Source organism: Heterodontus francisci, chromosome 23 (assembly GCF_036365525.1).
Source record: "Heterodontus francisci isolate sHetFra1 chromosome 23, sHetFra1.hap1, whole genome shotgun sequence".
NCBI classification, from domain to species: domain Eukaryota; kingdom Metazoa; phylum Chordata; class Chondrichthyes; order Heterodontiformes; family Heterodontidae; genus Heterodontus; species Heterodontus francisci.
The window spans coordinates 5,992,546-6,006,071 of record NC_090393.1 but is presented as its reverse complement, the minus strand read 5'-3'; the positions used below and the strand labels follow the sequence as shown (position 1 = coordinate 6,006,071).

Below are 13,526 nucleotides of genomic sequence, written 5' to 3'. Positions count from 1 at the left end.
CACACGCACAAACACACCAGCATCGCTCAACACACACAAACACACCAGCATCGCTCAACACACACACACACACACAAACACACCAGCATCGCTCAACACACACACAAACACACCAGCATCGCTCAACACACACACACACACAAACACACCAGCATCGCTCAACACACACACACACACCAGCATCTCTCAACACACACACACACACACAAACACACCAGCATCGCTCAACACACACACACACACACACACACCAGCATCGCTCAACACACACACACACACAAACACACCAGCATCGCTCAACACACACACACACACAAACACACCAGCATCGCTCAACACACACACACAAACACACCAGCATCGCTCAACACACACACACACAAACACACCAGCATCGCTCAACACACGCACACACAAACACACCAGCATCGCTCAACACACACACACACAAACACACCAGCATCGCTCAACAGACACACACACACACACACCAGCATCGCTCAACACACACACACACAAACACACCAGCATCGCTCAACACACACACACACAAACACACCAGCATCGCTCAACACACACACACACAAACACACCAGCATCGCTCAACACACACACACACACACACACCAGCATCGCTCAACACACACACACACACACACACCAGCATCGCTCAACACACACACACACACACACACCAGCATCGCTCAACACACACACACACACACCAGCATCGCTCAACACACACACACACACACCAGCATCGCTCAACACACACACACACACACCAGCATCGCTCAACACACACACACACACACACCAGCATCGCTCAACACACACACACACACACACCAGCATCGCTCAACACACACACACACACACCAGCATCGCTCAACACACACACACACACCAGCATCGCTCAACACACACACACACACACACACACCAGCATCGCTCAACACACACACACCAGCATCGCTCAACACACACACACACACACACAAGCATCGCTCAACACACACACACACACCAGCATCGCTCAACACACACACACACACACCAGCATCGCTCAACACACACACACACACACCAGCATCGCTCAACACACACACACACACACCAGCATCGCTCAACACACACACACACACACCAGCAGCGCTCAACACACACACACACACACACACACCAGCATCGCTCAACACACACACACACACACACACACCAGCATCGCTCAACACACACACACACACACACACCAGCATCGCTCAACACACACACACACACACACACCAGCATCGCTCAACACACACACACACACACCAGCATCGCTCAACACACACACACACCAGCATCGCTCAACACACACACACACCAGCATCGCTCAACACACACACACACCAGCATCGCTCAACACACACACACACCAGCATCGCTCAACACACACACACACCAGCATCGCTCAACACACACACACACACACACAAACACACCAGCATCGCTCAACACACACACACACACACACACACAAACACACCAGCATCGCTCAACACACACACACAAACACACCAGCATCGCTCAACACACACACACACACACCAGCATCGCTCAACACACACACACACACAAACACACCAGCATCGCTCAACACACACACACACACAAACACACCAGCATCGCTCAACACACACACACACACAAACACACCAGCATCGCTCAACACACACACACACACAAACACACCAGCATCGCTCAACACACACACACACACACACACACACACACACACCAGCATCGCTCAACACACACACACACACACACACACACACCAGCATCGCTCAACACACACACACACACATAAACACACCAGCATCGCTCAACACACACACACACACACCAGCATCGCTCAACACACACACACACACACCAGCATCGCTCAACACACACACACACACACCAGCATCGCTCAACACACACACACACACACCAGCATCGCTCAACACACACACACACACACCAGCATCGCTCAACACACACACACACACACCAGCATCGCTCAACACACACACACACACACCAGCATCGCTCAACACACACACACACACACCAGCATCGCTCAACACACACACACACACACCAGCATCGCTCAACACACACACACACACACCAGCATCGCTCAACACACACACACACAAACACACCAGCATCGCTCAACACACACACACACACACACACACAAACACACCAGCATCGCTCAACACACACACACACAAACACACCAGCATCGCTCAACACACACACACACACAAACACACCAGCATCGCTCAACACACACACACACACAAACACACCAGCATCGCTCAACACACACACACACACACAAACACACCAGCATCGCTCAACACACACACAAACACACCAGCATCGCTCAACACACACACACACACAAACACACCAGCATCGCTCAACACACACACACAAACACACCAGCATCGCTCAACACACACACACACAAACACACCAGCATCGCTCAACAGACACACACACAAACACACCAGCATCGCTCAACACACACACACACAAACACACCAGCATCGCTCAACACACACACACACAAACACACCAGCATCGCTCAACACACACACACAAACACACCAGCATCGCTCAACACACACACGCACACACACACCAGCATCGCTCAACACACACACACAAACACACCAGCATCGCTCAACACACACACACACAAACACACCAGCATCGCTCAACACACACACACACAAACACACCAGCATCGCTCAACACACACACACACACACACCAGCATCGCTCAACACACACACACACACACACACACCAGCATCGCTCAACACACACACACACACACACACACACACACACACCAGCATCGCTCAACACACACACCAGCATCGCTCAACACACACACACACCAGCATCGCTCAACACACACACACACACACACCAGCATCGCTCAACACACACACACACACACCAGCATCGCTCAACACACACACACAAACACACCAGCATCGCTCAACACACACACACAAACACACCAGCATCGCTCAACACACACACACACCAGCATCGCTCAACACACACACACACACACACACACACCAGCATCGCTCAACACACACACCAGCATCGCTCAACACACACACACACCAGCATCGCTCAACACACACACACACACACCAGCATCGCTCAACACACACACACACACACACACCAGCATCGCTCAACACACACACACACACACACACCAGCATCGCTCAACACACACACACAAACACACCAGCATCGCTCAACACACACACACACAAACACACCAGCATCGCTCAACACACACACACACAAACACACCAGCATCGCTCAACACACACACACACAAACACACCAGCATCGCTCAACACACACACACACAAACACACCAGCATCGCTCAACACACACACACACAAACACACCAGCATCGCTCAACACACACACACACACACAAACACACCAGCATCGCTCAACACACACACACACCAGCATCGCTCAACACACACACACACACACACACACACACACCAGCATCGCTCAACACACACACCAGCATCGCTCAACACACACACACACCAGCATCGCTCAACACACACACACACACACCAGCATCGCTCAACACACACACACAAACACACCAGCATCGCTCAACACACACACACACACACACACCAGCATCGCTCAACACACACACACACACACACACCAGCATCGCTCAACACACACACACACCAGCATCGCTCAACACACACACACACAAACACACCAGCATCGCTCAACACACACACACACAAACACACCAGCATCGCTCAACACACACACACACAAACACACCAGCATCGCTCAACACACACACACACAAACACACCAGCATCGCTCAACACACACACACACAAACACACCAGCATCGCTCAACACACACACACACAAACACACCAGCATCGCTCAACACACACACACACACACACACACACACCAGCATCGCTCAACACACACACACACACACCAGCATCGCTCAACACACACACACACACACCAGCATCGCTCAACACACACACACACACACCAGCATCGCTCAACACACACACCAGCATCGCTCAACACACACACCAGCATCGCTCAACACACACACAAACACACCAGCATCGCTCAACACACACACACACACACCAGCATCGCTCAACACACACACACACACCAGCATCGCTCAACACACACACCAGCATCGCTCAACACACACACAAACACACCAGCATCGCTCAACACACACACACACACAAACACACCAGCTTCGCTCAACACACACACACACACAAACACACCAGCATCGCTCAACACACACACACACACCAGCATCGCTCAACACACACACACACACCAGCATCGCTCAACACACACACACACACCAGCATCGCTCAACACACACACACACACCAGCATCGCTCAACACACACACACACACACACAAACACACCAGCATCGCTCAACACACACACACACACAAACACACCAGCATCGCTCAACACACACACACACACACCAGCATCGCTCAACACACACACACACACCAGCATCGCTCAACACACACACACACACCAGCATCGCTCAACACACACACACACACACACCAGCATCGCTCAACACACACACACACACACACCAGCATCGCTCAACACACACACACACACACACACCAGCATCGCTCAACACACACACACACACACACACCAGCATCGCTCAACACACACACACACACACACACCAGCATCGCTCAACACACACACACACACCAGCATCGCTCAACACACACACACACACCAGCATCGCTCAACACACACACACACACCAGCATCGCTCAACACACACACACACACCAGCATCGCTCAACACACACACACACACCAGCATCGCTCAACACACACACACACACCAGCATCGCTCAACACACACACACACACCAGCATCGCTCAACACACACACACACACCAGCATCGCTCAACACACACACACACACCAGCATCGCTCAACACACACACACACACCAGCATCGCTCAACACACACACACACCAGCATCGCTCAACACACACACACACACCAGCATCGCTCAACACACACACACACACCAGCATCGCTCAACACACACACACACACCAGCATCGCTCAACACACACACACACACCAGCATCGCTCAACACACACACACACACACCAGCATCGCTCAACACACACACACACACCAGCATCGCTCAACACACACACACACCAGCATCGCTCAACACACACACACACCAGCATCGCTCAACACACACACACACACCAGCATCGCTCAACACACACACACACACCAGCATCGCTCAACACACACACACACACCAGCATCGCTCAACACACACACACACACACCAGCATCGCTCAACACACACACACACACCAGCATCGCTCAACACACACACACACACCAGCATCGCTCAACACACACACACACACCAGCATCGCTCAACACACACACACACCAGCATCGCTCAACACACACACACACACCAGCATCGCTCAACACACACACACACACACCAGCATCAACTCAACACACACACACACACCAGCATCAACTCAACACACACACACACACACCAGCATCAACTCAACACACACACACACACCAGCATCACTCAACACACACACACACACACCAGCATCAACTCAACACACACACACACACACACCATATTCCCTCAATTCTCCTACCACCTACCTACACTAGGAGCAATTTACAATGGCCAATTTACCTATCAACTGCAAGTCTTGGGCTGTGGGAGGAACCGGAGCACCCGGAGGAAACCCACACGGTCACAGGAAGAATTTGCAAACTCCGCACAGGCAGTACCCAGAACTGGACCTGGGTCGCTGGAGCTGTGAGGCTGTGGTGCTAACCACTGCGCCACTGTGCCGCCCCATCCTTCAACAACCATTTTTCAGCTAACTTAATTAGAATGATACAGCACAGGAGGCCATTCGCCCAACGTGTCTGTGCTGGCTCTTTGAAAGAGCTATCCAATTAGACCTACCCCCCTGCTCTTTCCCCATAGCCCTGTAAATATCTCCCTTTGATTATTTATTTGATTCACTTTTCAAAGTTACTATTGAATCTGCTTCCACCATCCTTTCAGACAGTGTCTTCCAGATCACAACAACTCACTCTTTTAAAAAAAATTTCCTCACCTCCCCTTTGGTTCTTTGCCAATACCTTAAATCTGTGTCCTCTGTTTACTGACCTTTCTGCCACTGGAAATTGTTTCACTGTCCTTGCTTTATCAGAGCTGCTCATGATTTTGAACACTTCTATCAAATCTCCACCTTAACCTTCTCAGCTCTAAGGAGAACAATCCCAGCTTCTCCAGTCTCGCCACATAACTGAAGTCCCTTATCGCTGGTATCATTCTAGTAAATCTCTTCTACACCCTCTCCCAGGCCTTGATATTCTTCCCAATATGTGGTGCCCAGAATGGGACTCAATTCTAGCTAATATAAAAACAGATAGTGCTGGAAATACTCAGCAGGTCTGGCAGCATCTGTGGAGAGAGAAGCAGAGTTAACGTTTCAGGTCAGTGACCCTTCATCAGAACTGGCAAAGGTTGGAAAGGTTTTAAGCAAGTCGCGGGGGGAGGGGGGAAGAGAACAAAAGGGAAGGTGCTTGATAGGGCAGAGCGCAGGGGAGATTAAATAACAAAGCTGTCCTGGGACAAAGGCAGAGTGTTAATGCTTGCGGTGAAAAACAAAGCATTAATCCTAAGAGTGTTAATAGCAGAATAATGTCTACATGGAAAACAGGCACATGGTTTAAAAAAAAGAAAATTAAAAATATAAAAAAAGGCCAGTCATGCTTTGAAGTTATTGAACTCAGTGTTCAGTCTGCAAGACTGTAGAGTGCTTTATCGAAAGATCAGGTGCTGATCCTCGATATTGCGTTGATGTTCACTCGAACACTGGAGTAGGCCAAAGACAGAAATATTGGCATGGGGTTGGGGGGTGTTGAGATGGTAAGCAACCGGAAGCTCAGGGTTATGTTTTCAGACTGAATGGAGGTGATACGCAAAGTGATCACCCAATCTACGTTTGGTCTCCCCAATATAGAGGCGACCGCATTGTGAGCAGTGAATACAGTATACTAAATTGAAGGAAGTACAAGTAAATCGCTGCTTCACCTGGAAGGAGTGCTTGGGGCCTTAGATGGTGAGGAGAGAGGGGGTAAAAGGACAGGTATTACACCTCCTGCAATTGTATGGGAAGGTGCCGTGGGAAGGGGATGAGGTGTCGGGGTTGATGGAGGGGTGGACCAGGGTGTAACGGAGGGGACGATCCCTTTGGAATGCTGACAGAGGAGGGGAACGGAATATGCGTTTGGTCGTGGTATCACACTGGAGGTGGTGGAAATGGCAGAGGATGATCCTTTGGATGTACAGCCTGGTGGGGTGAATATTCTAGCTCTCCCTGTTTAATTATTTGCAAATCTCCATATGCACAAAAATCTATTCAATTGAGGCATTCTGTGTTTTTCAGTGTAAAGGATTGGAAGCTGCCAGGGTGTGATGTGCTGGCTGGGGATGAGCCAGGAGCAGCACTTGCCTGCATCCCATGGTATCCTTTCCCTGAGTAGGCCAGCAGGAGAACCACTTTCCTTTTCGGACACTTCTTGCTCTGCTCCTCGACCTCCTCCTTCAGCCTTTTGACGGCCTGTTGATTCTCCCCGGCCTCTCTCTTCCGTTTCCTCCCCTTCTGGTTCGGCCCAAGCTCTGCCTCGTTCTCCTCGCAATGCAGCTCCTCGCCACCGAGTCCCATGCTGGCCATGCTTCGCTGTTGCCCGGACCGGCACACTGCAAAAACATCAATATTATTATCACAAATTTCACAGCCAGACAAAGAGAGCTAAAGATCGGCCCGATGGCTGTGCAAAGCCCAGGGCTGAGCCCCTGCTGAAAGGCCTTGCATTATAAACTGCGAGAATGGCTGCACCAAGTATTGCAGCTCGATCCAGCCGCTCTCCCAGAGACAGGGACGATTGGCCCTGCGGCCTCGGCCAACGCTGATTACTGAGTGAAGGACTCGCCTCTTCCACCAGCTTCCAGCAGCATAAGCTGCAATCCTGATTCAGGTGGAGAAGAGGCAATGGAGAAAGGCCAGTGTGGAACAGCTCTGCCAGTGCCTGTCCCAGTGACCCTACAGACAATACCAATACTACTCCAACCCGGACCCGGAGCCGCTACCGCTCCCTGATACAATGTAGCGAATCGCAGCCACACACAGCGCAGCATGTAGCAAATCACACATGTAGCAAATCACACATGTAACAAAACCCAAGACCCGCCCCTCCCTGTCAATCATCAGGACCCGCCCCGTTCCTGTCAATTATCAGGACCCGCCCCTCCCTGTCAATCATCAGGACCCGCCCCGTTCCTGTCAATTATCAGGACCCGCCCCGTTCCTGTCAATTATCAGGACCCGCCCCTCCCTGTCAATCATCAGGACCCGCCCCGTTCCTGTCAATCATCAGGACCCGCCCCTCCCTGTCAATCATCAGGACCCGCCCCGTTCCTGTCAATTATCAGGACCCGCCCCGTTCCTGTCAATTATCAGGACCCGCCCCTCCCTGTCAATCATCAGGACCCGCCCCGTTCCTGTCAATTATCAGGACCCGCCCCGTTCCTGTCAATTATCAGGACCCGCCCCGTCCCTGTCAATCATCAGACACCCCCCACCCCGTCTATCATCCACGGCCCTGTCAATCAGGCTTCACCACACCCCCTGTCAATCATCAGACTTTACCCTGCCCCTTGTCAATCATAATATAATATAAAAACAAGAAATGCTGGAGCCACTCAGCAGGTCTGGCAGCATCTGTGAAAAGAGAAGCAGAGTTAACGTTTCGGGTCAGTGACCCCTTCTTCGGAACTGTCAATCATGACCCCACCCCTGTCAATCATCAGACTCCATCCCGCCCCATCACCATCAGACTCCACCCACCCACTGTCAATCATCAGGCCCTACCCCCACCCCTTGTCAATCATCATGTTAGCAACATAGAAGGTTGCAGTTTAGGAGGTCATTCAGCCCATCGTGTCCATGCCAGCTCTCTGCAAGAGCAGCTCACCTACTCCAGCTTCCATGCTTTTCCCCGTACACCTGCTGATTTTTTCTCTTCAGATAATTATCCAATTTCCTTTTTAAAGCTACGATTGAATCTGCCTTCTCCACACTCTCAGTCAGTGCATTCCAGATCCTAACCACTCACTACCTAAAAAATGTTTTCCTTATGTCGCTTTCATTCTTTTGCCATTCACCTTAAATCTGTGTCCTCTGGTTCTCGACACTTCCACCAATGGGAACAGTTTCTCCCTAGCTACTCTGTCCAAACCGCTCATGATTTTGAACACCTCCATCAAATCTTCTTTTGAAGGAGAACAACCCATCTTCTCCAATCTATCCACGTAACTGAAGTCCCTCAACCTCGAACCATTCGCGTAAATATTTTCTGCACCCTCTCTAAAGCCTTCACATCCTTCATAAGTGCAGTGCCCAGAACTGGGGACAATACTCCAGGTTGAGGCCAAACCAGTGTCTTATAAAGGTTTATCATAACTTCTTTGCTTTTGTACTCTATACCTCTATTTATAAAGCCCAGGATCCCATATGCTTTATTAACCACTTCTCAATCTGGCCTGATTAGGTTTTTTATTCTTGCAGTATGCTAAGTGTAAAGACATTGAATTGTGTATTTACAGCCATTGGAGTGGGTTTTTAGGTTGCAATTTTAAAAAAAGTATCAAATGAATTGTATGAATGCATGCTAGTTCTGTACTGTACAGATAACCCCAGGCTATTTATTGCATTGAGCTTTAATTATTTCATTGATGTGTCACCTTGTTTTTGTTACATTGGGTTCCAAATTCCAAATGCTGGGCTGTCACAATGGGCCATTGTCCGAAGTGACACTCTGGCCGGGTCCCTCTAGCTCAGAGTAGTGTCCAACATGGCTTACGGCTGAGACAAAATATAAAATGCACTTCTATGCTCAACTCTGGATCTTTACACTCTGTCTACAAGCTGCTTCAGGTACAATAGCCGACTAGATTAACCTGTTTGGAGAGGGTTCATGATTATTGGCGTCCTTGAGGCAACACAACACAACAACATTAATGAAGTGTTATCCATGGGATCACAACTATTAAAGCAATCCTCAAATGCAGTGTATTTTTTGTTGCTGCGGGTAAGATATCTCCCATTTACCCCCTCCCCGTCCTCCGAGAAAAGATAGAATTTGTGCAGCGTGTTTGAGATTGCACTTGCTTCTACTTGATCAGCAGTGATTACAATTAATAAGTAACAAATCACCCCCTAAGTTTTATACAGGGAGATCTGATCAAGTACAGTCTTCAGGTGCAGTTCTGCATCACCAAGACTGGTTACTGTGATATCACCCAACGTTGCTCTTGCTTCAGCCCATCTGCTGCTGAAACCCTCATCCAGGTTTTTATCATCTGGAATATTCCAATGGTCTCCTGGCCGGCCCCCTAACTTACGCCCTCCGTAAACTTCTCATTCAAAACGCTGCTGCTGTTTGTTGACCCACATTGGCTCCTGGTCCAGCAACACCTCAAATAGAAATTTCTCATTCTAGTGTTCAAGGCTCTCTGTGGCCTCACCTCTCCCTATCTCTGTAACTTCCTGCAGCCCTACAACCCTCTGCGAACTCTGCATTCCTCCAATTCTGGCCTCTTGTGCATCCCCGATTTTCATTGCTCCGTCAATGGTAGCCGTTCCTTCAGCAGTCCAGGCCCAAGCTGTGGAATTCCCTCCCTAAAACTCTCTGCCTCCCTTTTGGGTCCTTAAGGACACTCCTTAAAACCTACCTCTTTGTCCAAGCTCTTGGTCACCTGTTCCAACGTCTTCTCAAATGATTCAGTATTAAATGTTGGCTGATTACGCTCCTCTTGGACATCTTACTATGTTAGAGGCACTATATAAATGCAAGTTGTTGTTGAAGGAGACTGAGGAATAATTGGAACAGGGCACAGATCTAATTCAGTCCCTACTTTGAGGTTGTGCATTTTGCTCATATTTTTATAGGTTTCTATTCTAAATTCCTACCTCCACATTAATATATTCTAGGCTGATAATCACAGTGCCGTACTGAGGGAGTGCTTCAATGTCGGAGGTGCTGTCTTTCAGATGAGATATTAAACTGAGGCGCCATCTGCCCTTTCAGGTGGACGTAAAAGATCCCATGGTACTATTTCAAAGAAGAATAGAGTAGTTTTCCCTGGTGTCCTGGGGCCAATATTTATCTCTCAACCAACATCACTAAAACAGATTATAGAGTCATAGAGTCATAGAGAGATACAGCACTGAAACAGGCCCTTCAGCCCACTGAGTCTGTGCCGACCAACAACCACCCATTTATACGAATCCCATATTCCCTACCACATCCCCACCTTCCCTCAATTCTCCTACCACCTACCTACACTAGGGGCAATTTACAATGGCCAATTTACCTAACAACCTGCAAGTCTTTGGCTGTGGGAGGAAACCAGAGCACCCGGCGGAAAACCACACGGTCACAGGGAGAATTTGCAAACTCCACACAGGCAGTACCCAGAACCGAATCCGGGTCCCTGGAGCTGTGAGGCTGAAATAAAAACAGAAAATGCTGGAAATACTCAGCAGTTCAGATAGCATCTGTGGAGAGAGAAACAGAGTTAACGTTTCAGGTCAATGATCTTCCCTTTTGCTCTTTCTTCCCCTCCCCCTTTCCCTGCCTCTGTACTTCTTAAAACCTGTTACATCTCGAACTTTTTCCAATTCTGATGAAAGGTCATCACCCTGAGCATTAACTATTTTCCTCTCCACAGATGCTGATTGAACTACATTTTATCTTTTTATCTGGTCCTTATCACATTGCTGTTTGTGGGATCTTGCTGTGTGGAAACTGGCTGCCATGTTTGCTACATCACAACAGTGACTACACTTCCAAAGTACTTCATTGGCTGTAAAGAGCTTTGGGACATCCCAAGGTCTTGAAAAGCACTTTAGAAATGCAAGTTCTAACTTTCAATCCAGTTGTACACACATGATTCATACGTAGGTGCATATTTACCTTTTTGATCCCATTATAATGGCCCAGATTTTGCTCGATTGGACATCACGCAGCATGTCCCATTAGTTAGACTTGTTCATAAATGTTTAGGTTTTAAAATGCTTTGCCCACAAAGTTGTTGAAAGTGTGAGCTGATAACAGTGCAACAAGGACAACAGAGCGTCTGGGACCTGGGCAACCAACAGGGTTTCACGTTAGCTAATCAGATTTAAGGATTGGGAAAGAAACAGAGGAATGACGGAGAAGGAAATCGAGTAAATTTGAGTCAAATCAGGTACAGAAAGAAAGAGAGAGAGAAAGAAAGATTGGATTTAAAGAGAGAGAGAAAAGAGACAGAAAGGAAACCACCCCCCCAAAAAATTTAAATTTCACATTTTTAAAATCTCCAAAAACAATTCACAACCTCCACACTTTTAATTATTAATGTTTTGGTCAAGAAAGAATGATTGGTAGCCATTAACAGTCATCACATCATTAAAAGTGTACTTACACAGTTAATTACTGGACTTGACTTTCTGTGGTGAGTTTAATGGGCATTTAATGGGCAAATGCAGCAACTTCATGGATGTGAGGTGAGAGTGACTGCCCTTGACATCATTGGAACATAGGAACATAGGAAGAGGAGTAGGCCATTCAGCCTATTGAGCCTGCTCCGCCATTCAATACGATCATGGCTGATCATCCACTACAATGCCCTTTTTCCACACTATCCTCATATCAAGGCAGCATTTGACCGCGTATAGCATCAAGGAGCCCTAGCAAAACTGGACTCAATGGGAATCAGGGGGAAAACTCTCCGCTTGTTGGAGTCATACTTAGCACAAAGGAAGAAAATTGTGGTTGTTGGAAGTCAATCATCTCAGCTTCAGGACATCACTGCAGGAGTTCCTCAGGGTAGTGTCCTAGGCCCAACCATCTTCAGCTGCTTCATCAATGACCTTCCTTCAATCACAAGGTCAGAAGTGGGGATGTTCGCTGATGATTGCACAATGTTCAGCACCATTCGTGACTCCTCAGATACTGAAGCAGTCTGTGTAGAAATGCAGCAAGACCTGGACAATATCCAGGCTTGGGCTGATAAGTGGCAAGTAACATTCACGCCACACAAGTGCCAGGCAATGACCATCTCCAACAAGAGAAAATCTAACCATTTCCCCTTGACATTCAATGGCATTACAATTGCTGAATCCCCCACTATCAATATCCTAGGGATTACCATTGACCAGAAACTGAACTGGAGTAGCCATATAAGTACCGTGGCTGCACGAGCAGATCAGAGGCTAGTAACTCACCTCCAGACTCTCCAAAGCCTGTCC

General features: G+C 48.7%; 1 protein-coding gene across 1 annotated transcript in view; it reads right to left on the bottom strand.

Moving 5' to 3' along the window:
- The window catches only part of pus1 (pseudouridine synthase 1), a 70,298-nt gene extending 61,900 nt beyond the window's left edge, over positions 1-8,398 (bottom strand). The window contains exons 1-2 of the mRNA XM_068054600.1: positions 8,167-8,398; positions 7,686-7,933 (exon numbers count right to left, since the gene is read on the bottom strand). Of these exons, the coding sequence (XP_067910701.1) occupies positions 7,686-7,933; positions 8,167-8,371 (453 nt within the window). The 5' untranslated portion in view covers positions 8,372-8,398. The remainder of the gene's footprint in view (positions 1-7,685; positions 7,934-8,166) is intronic.
- Between the last annotated feature and the right edge of the window lie 5,128 nt (positions 8,399-13,526).